This window comes from Cyphomyrmex costatus, unplaced genomic scaffold (genome assembly GCF_001594065.2).
Source record: "Cyphomyrmex costatus isolate MS0001 unplaced genomic scaffold, Ccosl1.0 scaffold309, whole genome shotgun sequence".
NCBI lineage: Eukaryota > Metazoa > Arthropoda > Insecta > Hymenoptera > Formicidae > Cyphomyrmex > Cyphomyrmex costatus.
The window spans coordinates 147,845-167,163 of NW_017277221.1; the positions used below are offsets into that span (position 1 = coordinate 147,845).

Below are 19,319 nucleotides of genomic sequence, written 5' to 3' on the forward strand. Positions count from 1 at the left end.
TGTTGTCATTTATTTAGGCGTGGATAGGTTTACGAAATTTGCTTCATCATGTTTCGTATTCGAGACCACAAGCGAGTTGCATCGATTCTGTGAAACGGACTGCTTAAATATTTATCGAGGTACGTACCGCAGACGTATAACAGTTTAAAGCTCAAAGGGTTGTAAAGTTCAAGCAACTCGTCGGTATTATTACGGTTTGTAGGATACCGGCTGCTTACCACGATCGCACAAACGTATTACAACGAAATTTTTTCGTACAGTTTAAAACACTAAAGCGCGATACATTAAACATTTATGTGGGAGAGTCGTGCAATAAGCGATCTCCTAGTTGTCGCAGTTTAATCAAAAAACGTAGTATTCTCTTTACGTTCCAGGAAAAGTACTATATACTACTTTACGTTCCAGGAAAAGTACTATATACTACAGTAGTTTCTTTGCACGAAAAAACGAAAATTTTTTTATAAATTTAAATTTAATAATTCATAAAATAATTGCAATTTGCATCAAATTATTTTCCAACATCCTTTATAATGATAATATATAATATATATGTGTGTGTATATAATAGTCTAGACTAAATTCTGAATGAAATCGTTTATTTCTTTATAACTATTATCTATTTAATTAAAAATTTGAAAAAACAAATTTTAAAATTACAAAACTTTTTAATCCAATTAAAATTTCATTAAACAATTAAAGAAAAATAATTGCAGAGAATAATTGTAATAATAATTATATTAAATACGACATTCTTTATGTAAAAAATAATTCGCAATAATAGTTGATTGTCAATTCTTTAAAAGCATATTGTTATATAAATGATAACGATATGTATGATACATAAATGAAAACTTAGTTCAATAAAAAAAAATATGAATCTACCAGATCAGTCGCGAGATTAGTAATCATCTTTTTAAGTTAGTGCAATACAAATTGAGGGCCCATTGAATTTATAATGTGACTTTATTTATCCAGCACATAAATTTTTTGCAAGCCAATTGGAATTATCATCGTTTCATTGTAGCAGCGTGATAGCTACGAATCGCGAGAAAAACATCGCACCCAGACAGAAAATTCAGAATCGTTCACAACACCGAACAATTTAATTAAATAGTCATAATCAAGTATTTTGTCTTAAATATATTAATATACAGTTCATTTCATCATTGTTTTTTTCATTATAGTTCAGTTATATTTACTCAAATATATTAATAAAAATCATATTAATTTTAAATCATTAATAAATGAAATAAGTAAAATTTGTAACGAATAATATTTTTGCGTGTTTGTATGTACATTAATTTTAAAGTGCTATTATTTTTCCTACAGAGAATACAGCATACATCTTTGACGCGTCTTAAAAGATAATCGAATGTTCGTAATAGTATTATTACGATCGACTTAATAAAACCTCCAAGTTCACCTAACGAACTTGACTCCGTCGCGATCCTAAGTTCCGATCGCATCTCTTTATCTAACAGTTTCTATTTACCTTTAATACAATTATAGCACAGATACTTATGAATTATTCAAACGTAAAACTGGTTTAATGTTCGATGAATTTATTTTTTATAAAATATAATTGAAAATGGTAACCTCTATAATTACAAACAATAAAAAATATGATATTTTTAGTTATGTAAACAAGCAGATTAAGACAAAGAAGATGACGAAGATTTTAATTATATCACACCAATTGACGGCGATTTTATTCCGTATATTTATATCCGGATAAATCCGAAAATGCAGCACACGACCGCGCGAACTCGATCAGCCCGCACCAGTGTCGAGCGAACGATACGATTCCCCTCTGCCGTTGTCGCGCATGACGTCTTTACGAGGGAGATAAATCACGGTTATGCCCGGCCGTGTGATTGGCACCTAATTGCGACGGCATTCCGGATCGACTGGCTGTCAGTTTCGCGATTTTCGAAAGTCGCTCGCCTGCGGTGTTTTAATCGACGCCTTATCGAAAAACGCCCGCTCGGCCCGGCTTAAACGGCCACTCGATCACGAAGAACGCTCGCTACGGAATGCGATCGCGGGTCGTATTCTTTTTTTTCCCCTCCACACTCGCATACGGAATGCATATTCGTATCGGTGACTCGCCTCGAGGTGTAAAGCGAGTTGTGCGATAACGCCGAAACGACGCCTCATTGTCGTTGACAAACGACGATTTTTCCAATGTGTGGGAAAGAACGTTCTCTCATCGAAGCCAAATATTTCGTACGCGAGTTTGGGCTTGTCATTTCCATTTGGCTTCTTTTTTCCGTTTTCTAATGCGCACTTTTAGAAAGGACTTTTATCTCTTATCACTTTAAATGTGGAGTTGGAATACTTGTAAAACATTTATCGCTTTAACACTTTAGCATCGACACATCATTAGTTCATTAACATCACAAAAGGAAAACAAATTTTATGAATAAAATTAAATGAAACGTTTGAAGGTTGGAGGTATAATATAAAATTTGTGCAGGATTGAAATCTTTTTAATATTTTTCAGGTTTTTTTTTGTGTTATATAGCTATTCGATTAAGACTACATTCTAAGAATTTCTTTTCATTTAATTTAAAAAGTTTGATATATTCTATATTCATCACTTCAACGAATCCAAAAATATGAGTGTGTGCTTTCATAAATAACGCATAGCATATATTTCAAATATCACTTTTTTTTATTTCTAATATCGTTTCCTATTAAGTAAGGAAATGTAAAAAGATTACTTACTTGAGGATAGTCTTGGGATCGATGCCTGTCGGCATTCTCAGAGGTATTTTCTGTTGCTCCAATAGAGATATGTTGTTGTCCTAAACAAACAAAATGAATAACAGCATTAGCATAAAAAAACCGTCGAGTGAAAAAAAAGTAAAACAAATAAATAACTTAATATTACGCAAGCATACAGCCTAGTTACTTAGACGTCAGCGTTAGTCACTTAAGAACAAGACTAGGAAGCACTAATAAAACACACTATATGAAAGGAATTATTGTTTAGCAATACATGAAGTAGCGATCATCGCGTAAATAATGATCGTATCGTGACAGCCCACTAAAAAGTATGAATAACAGTTACGAATAATTTGCATCATCGTTTACAATCGTCTCCACTCAATATGATCCTTCGTCAAACACTTGGCGAATCGCACAACGTACAATCGTCTTATCACGAATTCAATGTTCAAATAAATTTGAACGAGCACATTGCAAAGAATAATGAAGATGTTGAGAAATACCGTATGTTTTTTTCACGCGGTAGAATGAACGGTCTCGAACTTACCTGAGAATTTCTGGGTTTGGCCGAAAGATCGAGCGGTTGATCGGCCGCCGCGGCGCTGTCCTGATGGGTCTGCACCCTAACAAGGGGCGCCTCCCTCGGCGGTAAGCACCATTGGGGCAGCAAGGTGGGGTAAGTGCCACTGAGAGCGGCGGCGACCACGGACGCCGCCATCGGGTCCACCTGGACCGACATCGGTGACTCCGCCGATCGCGAGCTGCTGCTACTGTCGCTCTGCGGACTCTGCGGGGCACAACACGAAGAAACGTGTCATCCCGGCTCGCGCGATACGAAAAGGAACTGCCTGACTGAATAGCCGGTGGATATTGGTCGGACGACAGAAAAGGACACCAGGGTGAGATCCGCGAGAAGACGCGATGGCGGCAAGATCGAATTCCGATCGAATTCATTTCTCGTAAGCGAAGCCGCCTTCGCGAGTCCTCGTGAATTTTTTATGGGCGCGTCAAAGTGATCAAAGCTGAGAGGCTGTACGGCAAAGTACGAAGTACGTTCGACTTAATCAAAAGTAGCAAAGAAGGCTATAGGTTGGACTCGAGCCGCGATCGCGACGACACAACAGCTGCAGAGAGGAACGAAGGCTGAAACGAGATCCGATGTCGCGATGTTGCATAAGTGCATTGCAGAAGAAACGAGCAGCATTAGTGTGTGCACCGATTTGTCTACCGATCTCGATAAATTGTCGACAGGACCGCTGAAATAATTCGAGTCATCCGAAGCGCTCGTCGCAGGATCGCAGAATCTCGGGATTCGAATTCCGCGTGAAGAAAGATTACTTATGCCGTTAATTCGTTTACTTATTCCGGTCCGCATCATCCCTTTCGCGAATAATCTCTACACAAAATTAGCAATGAAGGACGAGGTCGATGCTCAGCCATGCGCAACCTCACACTCGGCAGATTCGCCGCAGGGTACTTACAAGGGGCGGCTGGTCGTCGTGGGGTAGTTTGCCGTCGAGGCAAAAGTAACACTTGTCGAGCGGCTTCCAGTCTTCCGGCGGCGGGCTCGTACGTCTCCCAAGGAGAAACGGTGTCGCGACGCTCGTCGCTACTGCGTTCCCGTCGCGGCATAACAACCCCGACCTGGTCCCTTCCGAATCCGTCGCCGGCGTCGTCAGTATCGTGGTACCGCCAGAACCCGGTACTTCCTGTAGCTCCTCCTCTTTCTTTACCCTCAGTAAGCCCTGTGTTACCGGTGCCCGCTCCAACGCGATTTCCTCCTTTCGTTCCTAAAATTTAAAAACATATATAGAGAATGTGAGACAAAATTTTCAAGTTGCTTTGAAATCTTCAACGATTCATTAAAATTATTTTCATTATTTTCTTGTCGAGCTAGTCTCTCTAGAGTAATTATTATTTTGCTGTTTTTCTCTATAAATCTGTTCTTTTCAGCTGAACTTTTGCACGGTTCACCTTTTTCTCCATATTGAAAAAAAGGAGTTATAGATAAGTGATTATTACACAGATCTATGCTAACCTTGGTCCCTTCCGTATCGGTAGCGTTGGCAGTCGGATGAGTCGCACGATCGTTCTCCGTTCTGAGAGGGCTGACCGTCGACCTGTCGGCGTCCTCGTCGAGCTTGAGCCGTTTTTCCGCCTCGTTCTGGCCCCGTCCCGTTTCCTCGTCGTTCTCTTCGCCGTCCTCCTCTCCGTCGACGTCTTCCCCGTCGTTTTGCCGGCGTCCGCGTCGCCGTCTCGTCGCTATCGTCGTCGTGCCGGTCGTCGTTGTCGACGTGGTCGCCGCAATGCCGATGGTCGTTGCCGTTGTTGTCGCTACTTCCGTCGTCGTCGTCGTCGTCGTTGTCGTTGTCGTCGTCGTCGACGTTACCGTATCCGTCGTCCTCGTCGAGGTGTCCTCCCGCGCGACACCGTCTGCGAGCTCCTCGTCGGCGGCTTCGATCTTGACTTCGCCCGGCCTTAGACGGCGCGAATCTTCTTGCTGTTGCTGCTGTGAATGGTCCTGAACTGGCGCGGGTAGGTGATGGTGGTTCTGCAGATGATGCCTCTGCAGACTCTCCTGTTTTACCACGCCGGTCGCAAGCGTCGTCGTCGTCGTCGTCGTCGTGGTCGTCGCCGTCGTCAGCACCGTCGACGACAACGACGTGGGTGCCGGGTGATGCAGCTGCGAGCCAATCTGGTCCAGGCTCCCGGGTATCGGGTTGCAGGACGACGACAACGCCGGGTAAAGCCGATGGTGGGGCTGTGATTCGCTGCTGCGGGTGCCGCTGTACAGGGTGTCCTGGTATTGCTTCCATCTCCTACGGCCCATCAACTCCTCTGCTACCCGTTCCAGACCTGCGACACCACCGCAACTACATCAAACAATGACGTGCACCCGGGACCCGTGTACGTATATATGGAGCTTTACTTTCTATAAGTCAAACAAACATTCGATATGCTGCACTCGGGACATATTTGAGATTGACAACGATTTCAAGACTCCTATATATTCACAATTAAGCTCGTATAAACAAGCTAAATACCCAAATTATTATCGAAAATGAAAACACAATAACATCAAGCATTTTACATACCTTTTGATAAATTTTCGTCGAATGTGCTCATTAATCAATGCCTAATAAGAAACTACATAAAACTGAAATACTTGATTGCAGCTTCAATAATTTTTTTCAGGCAACTGTATAAGTCTGCTACTCGAAAAAATGGAATATTAGATCTATGTACATATATAATGAGCACGTTCGACCTCGTCGGCTAAAATATAGGGTGCGTCACCAAAATCCGGACGGATCGAACAATTTCTTTAAACAAAATGTTTTTAATGAAAAATTAAATATTACAAAAAATCCTTTTACGTGGCACTTGGGGGATCCCTATAGAGCATAATTATTCGATATATCCCCCATTAGCTTGAATGACGGCCTCTATTCTCGGTCCGAAGCGTTCGCGCGCACGCTGTAATGTAGCGCTGTCCGTGCTGACGAATGCTGCCTCAATAGCGGTCCTTAATGACGTCACATTAGGATGCCGAGACTTGTTAGGGACCCTTTCAACCACGCTCCATACGTAGTAGTCCAAAGGATTTAAATCTGGGCTGTCGGGAGGCCAGAATTCCTTGGATCAAAACATATCGACATTGTCTGAGAGCCAATTTTGAATTAAACGACTCGTATGAGCCGGTGAACCGTCCTGTTGAAAAACGTATGGTCTTCCGGACGCCACAATTTCCATCCACGGCTTCACTACATCCATTAGAACGCGCGAATACACTTCTTTTGTGACAGTTTCCCCTTTTTTAAAGAAACGTGGTGGCATGACATCACCCTCACTCAACCCGACACCTAGCACGTGAACATTGGCCTTCGTTGGACTGTTCTAAAGTCGTAAATTTGGCCACACAACGTCATAAACGATTGATCTCGGCTATCCAAAAAAATCGAATTATTTCCATTGCTGAGCGCCCAGCGCGAAGGCCTTCGATGATCGCGGCTCTTCGATTATACTCCGCACTTGGTTTCAACATCGCGGCCATTTTGAGAATATGACCGTTTACTAGAAGCATCAGGCTTTTTCGGAAAGCCAATAACATCTTTTGGCGGAGGCACAATACAGTAGAAAATTTCAATTGAAATTCGTCCGGATTTTGGTGACGCGCCCTGTACAAACTTACAATTAATGGATTGTTTCGTTTCTGGTCTATCAATCTCGGGTTTCTCGAATAATTGCGTGGTATCACATATGCCGAAAGCCGGGTGATACGTCCGCCAAAGTATACTCGCCTGAATGTTAACTATCGCTATTGTAATCGTACACGCTAAAGTATAAGTGGTACGCGGTTTTATAATCGCGGTTGCATAATCGTGAGTTACGCGAAATGTGCCCGTTGCGGATGACGATATCTAGCCCACTGCACAAATTCACGCACGCGCATCGCTGTAATGCGCACGGCCGACTTGTTTGTCATAGGAAATGATGGACGATGATTAAGGTTCCAGAGAAAAGCACACGGATGTTCGTAGCTGTACGAGACGCAGATGCAGTTCTTCCAGCGAGAATCGCACGCGAAATTATGCAGATCGCGCGCGATTGAGTAACCGGACATGGTGGTTTTCGAAGGACACGGCTACGCGTATATAGCAAACCGAGAGAAAAAAAAACTGCGTTTGCAAGAAGAATTCACTTTTTTTTTTTCGTTTTTTCATGACTCAGAACGTAATTCAAAGAGTAAAATGTTCACGATTATCAGAACTTTATCGCAACATTTATGAAAATGCCCGAGGACTTAATTATACGTATAGGAACGAAATTGTTATAATATAATTAATCATTTCATTGCTCTCTCTGAGTACATAAACGCTTTGTGCGAATTAAAAGGTATGGAGACGTAATTTTCTTAGAATTCTGCGAATCTTTACATAATTATGAGCGCTATTGGACCGTCGCGAAAGTTTCATTGGCACTGCTAAAAAAAGGAAGAAACTTTTCCCGTTCGATACTTCTATTGAGTAAATGTTTCGAGGAAGGTAAGAATATGGCAAAATAACGCTCGCTACGTTCTTACATAATTTCTAGAAATGCATTCGAACGCGCTTAATATCTGAAAGACGTCGGTTTTTTTTATCTCACAGGCAGCTGTAATTCGCTTACGCCAGTTATAATTCCGCTCCACTCCCTAGAATGATACGGATTCGCGATAACGCGATTTTTTCCATTTCCTTATCCAAAGGCCGAATAGTTGACCGTTATCACACCAGCATGACGTGTTTAACTCTGCCGCGTCGTCGGCTCCGCGTCGAAAAGATTCCCGAGCGTCAGTTCAACGCCGGCGGATGCTGTTTAATCATCAGCGGGATTTTACAAATTATGATATTTATGCTAGTCGAAACAATTATCAGAGCCACGCCATAGTACGTTGCGATACATGTGCATTTGTGACGGATGTTAATTTCCTGAATAAATATTTAACATCGCGGAAATATGCCCGCCAGCGCGAGCTTGTGTTTTTCGCTCGTTCATTAATTTAGCAAACAGTATTCGATATTCATTTGAGCAAAAGCTACGTGATCCCGTCGTACATTTCGTCATCGAAGAACCGTGAAAACGATTTAATTTGTAATGTTCAAATTTAATTTCACGTCAGATGTTTTCTCGCTCCAACTGCATCTGTTTTACGGAAATTATACTTGAGATTTTCGAAAACTTACCCAGTTCGCTCCAGAGGGGTTTGCAAGCTTTGCTGGATTTAAACCCGTAGTATTCTTTAAATAATAATTTATATAGACACTTTTCAATCAAAATTATCATACAATTTATCGTTTCTCCCTTTTCCACCTTTCGCGAATTTCAAATAATGCGTTCCATTGTGGATTTATTTATGCACGAAAAATAGAATTTACTCGTATCGTCAGTCTCCGATTCTCAAAGAGCACTTCCTATCCCCGATTAAACGCAAACCAACTACAGTCGGCCAATTACAACTTGTATCAACCAATCCAACCGTCCTTCTCGGCGCGGCGGACACCCGGTATCGCGGCGCGCGTGCCACGGATGCAACGTACCGTCACGCCAATCGGTACTCGGTACGATGCACCACGTGCATACGTTTCGCACAATGTGTATAGATAGGTGCAGAGACGCGCGCGTTTCTACATTTACGGAGGCGATCGTGAATGCACGTATATACGTGCAAAATATATATCGCGTGCGAATCGAGTCCGAGCGGCGATTTTTCATGCGGCGCCCGCCTTCATAGCGCTCTGAATTGATTTTGTCGTTTGCCGCGCGGCGGGATGGTCATTAGGGCCGCAAAGAGTCGGTCGCGGGTCAACCACGGCACGTCGTTTCTGCGAAACGCGTTGTTTCTGCGGAACGGCGGGGAATTCGCAAATTAAATTGCACTCGGGATCGATTCGACCGCTCATTGGCGTACGATCCGGTATGTCTTGGAATTTCGAGGCTTTTGCTGGCGGCCGTGTGCGTGGATCAGTTTATGTTAACAATTTGGTTTAATCTGGATTCTCAATAAATCATTTTGAAGCATAATTGTTTATAACAGAGAGATGAAGAGTCAACGTGTTTAATTAGCTCGGCTCGACGGAAAATTCACACGAGCCCGAAAAGAAAGAATACGATAAAAAAAAATTGTGTTCCGTGACAAAAGAGATCGTGGATCGCGTCACATTTTTCCATATAAAACGCTTCGAAAAATATTTTTCTAAAAATATAAACCTCATTATAACGAGAAACCGCAATGTAACGCGTACCGACTGCACCGCTTAATTTAGGATCAATTTGCAGTGGTCCAACGGCTTTGTGATAAAGCAGAAAACCGTTGAAAAATTCAGAGAGGAAATTTCGGCAGATTTAAAACAACGCGTGCACATTTTTTACCTTCGTCAATTTACAAAGAACAATATCACCCGTATTGAAAATGAATGAGTGACTGAATTATGATGCTACTTCGAAGATTTTCTACTGTATATTGCACATTTGCATACAATTGTATTCTAATAACTAAACCACACGAATGTGTAATTTAATTAAAGCGATGCTATGCGTCGAAGGTCATCGAAAAGCAGATATTTTCATCTATAACGCTTTAAAGGATTTAAATGATATAGGAAATTTTTTCACAACGAAAAGCAGAGTAAGTGGCCTTGTTGATTCACGGTAGTACAATCGTGAAAACAATTTCGAAAGTCCATTAGGCTCTTTCTCTAAATTAAAGTCTGCTAAGGTCGGTTTATCTCACGCAAATGGACATTCGCGTACAGCTAATTATTCCGCGGCCGCAATTATTATCGCCTGACTCAACGGCGCGTATCGGAGTAAGTTTAATCGTTATTTTCTTCGAGGAACATTTGCGTCTCTGTACAATCCGAAATAATCTGTCGTCGCGTATCTCCGAAGCAAACTTCGAGAATCGAAGCTGCTCGATTACGTGTATCACCGTGCGGAATTTCGCGAGCGTAATGAGTCTTACGCGTTTTAGTCATTAATTAGTTCAGTCGTTAATTATGCGTTTCGCTCAATAATTATTGTATTATTGATTTATACCTATATTAGCGACCAATGTGCGACAGAAGAAATTACATATTATGCGGTATGGAATATCGTTCTAATTGTCTTGCAAGTAATAAAATTTTATGTGCCAACTAATAAAAATTTAAAGATTCCATTTTTAAACAACTCGCAAATTTTTATTTTACAAGAAAGTAATTTTTTAAAAATGTAAGTTCAATTATATTTAAAGTTCAATAAAGATAATAAATATTTATTAACATAATGCAATTTGATATTGAAATTATTAAATATATAGTGCAAGATTCATAGTACGATAATTGTGTAAAAAAAGTTCGACTAATGCTTTTGAAAAAAATAACGCAACCACGATTTCGATTCGTAAGTAGGTTTATAAGTACGATTGCCCGCAGCCTTGTCACTTGTTAAATTTATTATCAATTGGTTACCAGTTTGTTTTCAAGATACCGAGTACTCAACAGCATTAAAGTAATTAATATGTAATGGCATTAGCATGTTAACCGGTTCTCCAGCGAAGTTGATAGAAAGATTGGAAATAGTAGCGAGGTTGGGTCTCATAGAGCGAAGGGATCGACGGTTTACCATGTAAAACGCATACAAATTTCGGGGATTACGGTGGAGTATAGTGATCATGCAAGATATATCGCGGGTTTCGCTTGAGTTCATGAATAAGCGCAAATTACCTGGTGAAGAACAAGAACGCCATTGATCACTTTGGATAGCTCGCAATTATACCAACGTATGTGTTGTAGCGAACGAAATGTTAATTCTCCAATGACGACATCATTTCCCAAACCTATCTTAACTATGGTAATTACATATCTAAATGATTATATTTATTATTTGCGCTTGATAAAAAATTATTATTAAAAGAAACTAACTTTATACAATAGCAATTATATAAGTAATTTGCGTAATGTATTGTATTTTATACCTCAGGCAAAATAAATCAAGAAACACAAAATGACGCTTTTTCTAATCAATTAAACGTTTCAGTTTTTGAATCGTTGGAAATAGGTAAATTTAGAAAATATGAAAGGGGAGATAGATTAATTATCAAAAAATAAAACTACAAAAATAAATTATTCATTAGATCTACAACTTGTTATAATTCTCGGCTCTTATATTCAATCGACAACAACACTTATTCAAATTTGAATCTTTCTCTGGCTATCGTTGTTTTCAAGCGTCATTCTTAAGCTTTAAAATAATGTCGTTCGAAAAGCATCATTTGAAGCATTGTCTCCATTTCGTAATCTAGCTGAAGAAAAATGCAGCGGAAGCTCAAGGAATAATTTACTCAATTTTAGGCGAAAACTCTGCTGTGTTGTACAGTATATATAAGAAGTGGTTCCAAAGATTTCGTGATGGCGATTTCAATTTGGAGGATGAAGAACGTCCAGGTCCATCGAAGAAAATGAAAGGAGAAGAATTGGAACAACTCTTGGACGAAAATCCTTGTCGAACACAATCAAAGTTTGCAAATGCACTTGTGGTAAGCCAACGAGCCATTTTGAAACGTTTACGGAAACTTGGTAGGATTCAAAAAGAGGATTCCATGATTTTTCTAACACCCGAAAACAAGGAGGAACGCCACAACTATCTGCCTATTGTCGAAGTTAAAAAAAAAAAACTTTCTACACAAAATATTGACTTGTGACGAAAAATTCTATATGATAATCCGAAGAGACAAAAATCTTGGGTTCATTCAGATCAACCAGCACTGCAAAACCAAACATTCGCAGCAAAAAGGTGTTGCTGTGTATTTGATAGGATCGGAAGGACGTTGTTTACTATGAGCTGCTGCAATCGGGGAAAATGATCACTGCTGAGCGTTACTCAACTGATTCAAGTGAGTGATACCCTTGAAGTAAAAAGACCGTTTACTGGTGCTGGAAAGTGATTTTGCTGCAAGACAATCAACAATAGAAGTCATCGTCGATTTAGAAAATTTTCCAAACCTAGCACACCTACGGATTACCATTTTTTCCTCCAACATCATTTGGTTAATTCCCAGTTCAAGTCTCTCAAAGAAGTCGAAAGAAGCATCATAGAATTCATCGACTCAAAACAACCATCTTTTTTCCGAAGCGGAATCCGTCAGTCGCCTGAAAGATGACGAAAATGTGTGGAAAGTGAAGGGGATTACTTTGAACATTATTAGGTTAATATTCATTCTTCTATAATTTTACATCGAAACTTGGTAAAAAAAACAAAAGATACCGAAAATTACGTTATAGACCTAGTAAAAAATAATAATTTAAAGCCTAAAGATGCGAAAACAGAAATTGCTTGTTATATGCGTTTGGCTTCCTTTGAGATTATCGTCTTTACGCGAGCGTGTAGAAAGAAATAAGCCGAGAAAACCTGTTCGAATTAACGCAGTCGCTTGGAAGCGCGCATGAAAAACATCTGAATAAATTATTATTGTTTGTCGAACGTTTCGAACGAATGGCGACGCCCATCGTGCTATCCCATCGTCGACGTGTGCGGCCATTATTTAAACGCTCTACTTCCACGCAGCTTATCAAATACAGGTATAATGCGCTTTGCGGAAACACGAACTGGATCCACGTCGGCCACGCCGCAAGATGTGTGCGTATGTATATGCGTTTGCGCATGCCTGTCAGAAAAATGCACGATTGATATTACGGTCAGGGACGAGTTTAACGCCGCAGTTTTAAGTGGAGCTTACACTCTTATCATGATTTCCGAAAAATTACTGTCATAACGGCTCGCATTTTAATCCTCTTCACGGATGAAATAATTTGTAACAAAAGACGAGAGATTCACTTTTAATTAGCGTTACAATAAAATTGATTATACGAGAAATCTGATCTAATTCTTTCGTCTTACAACGAATACTGTCTCGCTCTGAATTAGAATTAAATCATTCAGAAAAATAATTATTTTTGGCAAACTTTTTAACTTCTTTTTTCTATGTATTTATCATTGTCGTAAAATTAATTTTCTTGCTGATAAGAAACACTAAAATGTAATATTTATTTCTAATATAACATAAATGTATTTAAAGATATATTGCATTTATACTCGATATTTTTCTTCGCGACATACAACACAAACATGACTTTATCATATTCCAATCATATTACAAAACAATCTGTCGACAAAAAAAGAAAAGATTTGTATAATTTCATAGACAAATTTTTAGGTCACATTTTTAATGAGCATCTTAACAACAAAAAAAAAAGTTCAAGAGAAGTTGTTGATTAATCGTATAGATAACAAATAATACAGTTTCTCTTGTAATTACTGTTCCAATAAGTGTCGTCGGGTGCCAGTTGATCGACATGGACGAAGATGCGCCCCTGCATTTCGCCAATGTATTCTCAGCGGTAAAGTTTTAAGTTGCGATAAGACGCATCGTAATTCTTATGCCGCGACTCGATACATTTCGCTAAATCTCACCCTACTTTGAACTTGTAAACGAGCTTTTGCGTTGACATCACGCATACAATGACTCGTTGTTAAACGCAACAATTGCAAGTCAAGAAATATCTGATAACATCATTTATCGCATTTCGGTGAATATATATATATATATATATATAGAAAAAGAAAAGGTTTTTTTCAATACGAAAAGAGAGGACAAGCAGTCATTAATGTAGCAAAAATATCGCGGTCAAAAAGTAATTAATATCATTTACATCATGTGTCCTAATATAATACTCTGTCGACCTTTTGACCTGGCAATCGCATCGAATCTCAATCGGCCGCATTTCGTGAAAGAGAGATATTCATCATTAATTTATTCAGTCTTTTCTATTATGAGATTCCACTTAAATTAACCAAATTTCTCGTGTAACAAGTGATTCGCGTCATGCGACGCGCTTTCGCAGCAAAGTGTTAATTGCTTATCGACGAGTTCCTTATCGCACTGCAAATTTACGATAACGCATTGACGATGAATGCGCATGAAAAGAGCGATGCGTTAATTAAGACTCAGGATATACGAGACAGCGAGTAGAGAGGGAACGCAACATCTTTGCAATGAACATTAATTTTTCGACAATAGTACGATAATCGGGCGTTTAAATGCAGATACGCGCAACGTTATAAAAGCTGATAAACGATGACAGTTAGATGCAAACTATGCGCACAACAAGATGAATGATGCTACGAGGTGGCATTGGCTATAAGTTAATCAAATGTGACGATCTTCGTGTAGAATAGATTACTATTATTACTATTATAATATAATTAAAATAATGTATATAAAGAAAGGCAAAGAACCAGTAAATTAATAGATAAATTTAATTAATTAATTAACTAAACATAGACTCGGATCGAGTCATTCTCAATGTTACAGTAAAAATAATACAAAATTCGTTATAAATTTACAAATTTACAATATTGTTTTATACTTATAAAGTCTTATTAATTTTATTATAATTAAAATATTTGATATGCAGATTTATTATTAATACACAATTTTGCTAAAATGTCTAAAAATTTAACTACAGATCTAATAATAATTTTGTTAAACCATGAAAACAATTATGTAGGGGACGCTCAATATGGTTACTTATATAGAATGTCGAAACTTTTTGCAGCATCTACTTATTTACGTTCGAGCGACCTACATAATTATTATTATGATGATTCAACAAAATTATTTTCAAAACTATACGTAGCTAAATTTTTAGATATTTCAGCAAAATCGTTCCTTCCGTAATTCCTCTGTAATCTCCAAACTCGGATTCCAATTGTTCAATATTTCCATTTACAAATATTCTCTTCATCTGTTGCACTTGTCGGCGCAAATGTCCAATTCGTATAAGATTTCGATGGTAATCACCGCGAGTGGGCGCCAGGAATAATCGCGTGAATCACGAAAAATCGTTGTTGCGCATTAGCGGAGAGGTGTCGAGAAAATCTTCAATTTCTTCGGAATCACGCGACGCGTATACGCCTCGATCGCGACCGCAGGAATCGGCCAAGTCATCGTCGCGCCGGAGCGTGCAAACTTCAAGGTTACGTAATGAGTCATGAAAATCTGGTCGTACAACTCGCGCCGAACGTCTGACAAATACTTCTCCTCTCCTTTTGCAAAAATTCTCACGTCGGTATTTTCCAAACGATTAATCTTGCCTCGAAATAATAAGATTTATACTAATATACGGGGACTCAAAATGCGACGTGAGAAGTAAATAAATTCAGCGTTTTATTATACATATTTTCACGATAATATTTACAAGCCGGATTTATAAATGCGCCGTAAAATCACGAAAGTCCACTATATACGCTACGCGGAAGTTAATGCGATTCAGCATTTTCCGCGGAATCATGCGTGTGACAATGCATGCAAGCCGCTTATCTCGCAATGATTTGCGCGATGACTACGATCGGATTATCGCGAGATTAATCATCGACCTAAAGCAACGATGTTCCTTTTCTTCGCGAGGACGCTATATCCTTCGTTGGATTGACTTTATTAAGACCCGAGCAGCGCGCGCAATCAACAGAGGTGAAGCATGAACTTGTACCGCGTGTGCATTGATAATCCTGGCATCGCCGTTCCGCGTATGAATGAAATATAATCTCTTTCTGCTATATAGATAGTATAGCAGAAAGAGAGATGTAGCCATCATAAATCAAATCCTCAGTTCTAAATAGACTCGAGATTACTTTATCAAAAAGTTTCCAAATACAAAATAATTATTCTTTGTCTAATTTCAGACTTGTACGTATTGTGTCTCGTGAAAAATAAAATATACTGTTTATTATATAAAACCGTACCAATACACATCAAGGCTTCCACACAGCCACTAATCTTATCATCTTGCGCTTAACACGCTGAATGATAGTATAAGTAAATAAATAAATTTCTATCTCTTTAATGATGTGTGAAAATGGCATTCTGTTAGAATTATCATCCTATTAGCATTACTCCATTTACTAAGCGCATGCTTTTCTTAACAAGTGAGTCAATACGACTTTTCCTTGACGAGAACGGCGCGGCGCGGCGCAGCGCGGCGCGGCGCGCGAGAAAACAACGCGCAGTCAGTCCGCGTGTTTTCCGCGATTGTTTTATCCGCACACCAGGTCGTTATATATTCACGACGAGAGAGGAGCCCCGAGTCCTTGATCGATTCTATCCAGAAGTAATTAGACTGCAGGCGCGGCCCTCGGATGAAATTCCAGGCAGGAGAGGTGCCGAACCAATCTTATCTCTCGTGCCATTTAAGAAGACGAAGAAGTAGGGCGGGTGACCACGCCCGGGATTAGACCAATGACGCTAGCTGTACCGGGAAACAGTTCGTCGAATAAAATCATTATCTATCTTTACGTGTAGATTGGCCATTTTACGAGCTGAATACGACACGACGATTTTGCGTCGTGTTTTAGAGGCTGTCTCGAGTCGCGCTGTATCGAAGCGTTCGAATAATAAAATAACAAGAGACAGGTATTTTCCGCTATGTTTTATCAAGATTTTGCAAATCAATTACAAATGTAATTTACTTATAAAAAAAATACGTTAAAAGGAAATGAAATTTCGCACGCATGATCGATACGTTATGAGAATGGAAAACATACGTTTTCTTTTATTTTAAATTGAACAAGGAATTCGCGAGCTCTCGAAGAAGCTGAAACTATTTTGTATACAAACATACATAATAGTATTCATCTTCATTATTAAAATCATATTAAAATATGCAACTAATTAGCGTGAAATTAATGCTAATTAATTTTATATACGTTATTACAGAATGAACTTACATCATAGTTTCCCCAATTTTTTGTTTCTCTTTTTATAAATATTTGTCATACGCATATTGATTAATTGTACTGCATGTTGCGTTAATACTAAAAGATTAATTATTTAGGGAACCTTGATCGAAGTACATTGCGGTAAGCTGTTACTATCGCTATTACTGTCGTTACATAATGCACTTGAATTGAATTATTCATGAATGATAATAATTCATAGTCCTTCCAATATTAAACGTCATGACGAATAATATAATCCAAAGAATGGTCAATCAAATTTTACAATTTGTGGTCCATGCGTTAATCTTCCTGGAAAGAAAAAAGATTGGAGAAAAATATTCCATCATCCGGTGCGAAAAATTACCGAAGAAACTCGACACGCTCCTTTCGGCTTCAAAACGGCGGAGATTCGAAAACAGTGCCACTTTCTACGATCGTCCTCCGCGGATATAACGGCGAGGATATAGCGGCACCATTCCTCAATTCTAAACCGAATGGCCTCGAGGGGCCCGCTCGGCCAATGGCGGAGCCACGATTTTTAACCCGACGGCCCTCCGCTCGCCTCGGTTCCTAAGCTCTTATACATCGCTACGGTGCCTTCTCTAATCGGTGGCCCGTTTCGACCAATGGCAATCCAGTTTAGACGGGAGTATATAGAAGCTTAGGAAACGGCCAGTTTCTGTCTCCTTCTCTCGGTCTCCCTCCCCTCCCCGCTTCCCTGCCCCGGCTGTGGTAGGACCGCGGCCGACTCTCACGAGATACAAGGCTATCCTTTGTCCGAAACTCACTTGGCACTCGGCCGCGCGTTGAAAACGTCTCCCAGCTCCGCTATAATCGCGCCGTAATTGCGATAACGAGCGACCAGTCGCCGATGGTTTGGCACGCGGGCTCAGGTAAACCCGTGATGTTTTCTTCTCACCATTCTGTGATCAACCATGCTATCTCCCTTGCCTAGTCGATACGCTTCCGATTCACATTAGAGTCCTGGCGTACTACTAATCGTGATTCGAACGTAGACAATACTCGCAATTAGATTTATATGAGAGAAGATTTCTCTCATGACCCCCAACAGTCCTCGCTAGCTTTCTTCATCAAAATATTGATGAATGGAATTCATTATTAACGCATAAGAGATATCAATATAAAATCTGTGTCATCTATAATAATATCTAATCATTTAAAAACATTTCAATTATCTTAATGTATTCAGTCATAATAACATTAATAACACATGAGAATGCATTGTGCCGTTTCGCTAATTTACGCGTTCAAAAATTGACGTATAAATCGCACGAGTACTATAAATAAATCTGCAAAGAACATCAAATAATAACGCCAAAAATGGTCTCGTTTAATAGTGCACCCGTTTGCGTAACGCCAACGAAAACTAGATCGCTGTTACTTTCAGACCTCATTTCACATCGGCTAAGTAAAACGCGAGGAATGTGATTCGGCGGAAAAAGAAGAAAACCTGGCGTCCAACGCCTAGACGTAAGTTATCAGCGTCGCTTTGTTGCATGATCGCGAGAATCCCATTCACCTGGCGGGACCGCTCGGCGGTTTCCGAGCAGAGAGCGAAGGACGACACGGCGTATACACGATGGATGTCGAAAGACTCCGACGGGAGAGCGTTGCCTGTCTCTCGCGAAGGCACAATACGGGTACACCTAATGCCTGCCCGACTGTCGTGCCTCATTAACGACTCGAAATGATGCTCGAGACGACGATCGCGCGCGAACTCGTCTCGAGTATCGAAATTCTCGATCTTACGAGGCGTCCAGAATAAAAAATAAGCAACGACGAATAGTGGAGTTATACGCGAAACGAGAGTTCCCATGGAGACCTATTGTTACCCTCGTTGTCTGATCCGCTGATCGCGTCTCCTTGAGCATGAAAGTATTAACGGACAGCCACGTTTTTAGCGCACGCCACCTACGTTTCCCGCGTAAGATCGTAATCGCCGGCCGTATAATTAGCACTCTATGAAATAAAATGGTAATTCCCAAACCGTATGACACATCCCCCTTCGGAATACCCTCGCAACTCAGCAGACCCTTGCCCGTATATTCGCGTGACACCGAACAACGCGACGTTTTGTAGACAGTCGCGGCGAGAGGCGATGCGCGACAGTAGCTATATACTTCGACAGCAACATTTTTCGGAGTAACTCCCGTTGCGGAGCTCGACGTTGCCCTCGAAATGATCACCATCGAGGGGATTTTCAGACACCGGCGGCGGGCGAGGTACCAGCTGCCAAATCTTTTACAGCCATTCTCTTTGTTCACTCTCCCTCC

General features: G+C 40.1%; 1 protein-coding gene across 1 annotated transcript in view; it reads right to left on the reverse strand.

Moving 5' to 3' along the window:
* Positions 1–19,319, reverse strand: part of Eip93F (Ecdysone-induced protein 93F) — a 47,866-nt gene that overhangs the window by 17,331 nt on the left and 11,216 nt on the right. Inside the window, exons 2-5 of the mRNA XM_018542202.1 lie at positions 4,769–5,586; positions 4,212–4,520; positions 3,278–3,517; positions 2,728–2,807 (exon numbers count right to left, since the gene is read on the reverse strand). Coding sequence (XP_018397704.1) covers positions 2,728–2,807; positions 3,278–3,517; positions 4,212–4,520; positions 4,769–5,586 — 1,447 coding nt within the window. The remainder of the gene's footprint in view (positions 1–2,727; positions 2,808–3,277; positions 3,518–4,211; positions 4,521–4,768; positions 5,587–19,319) is intronic.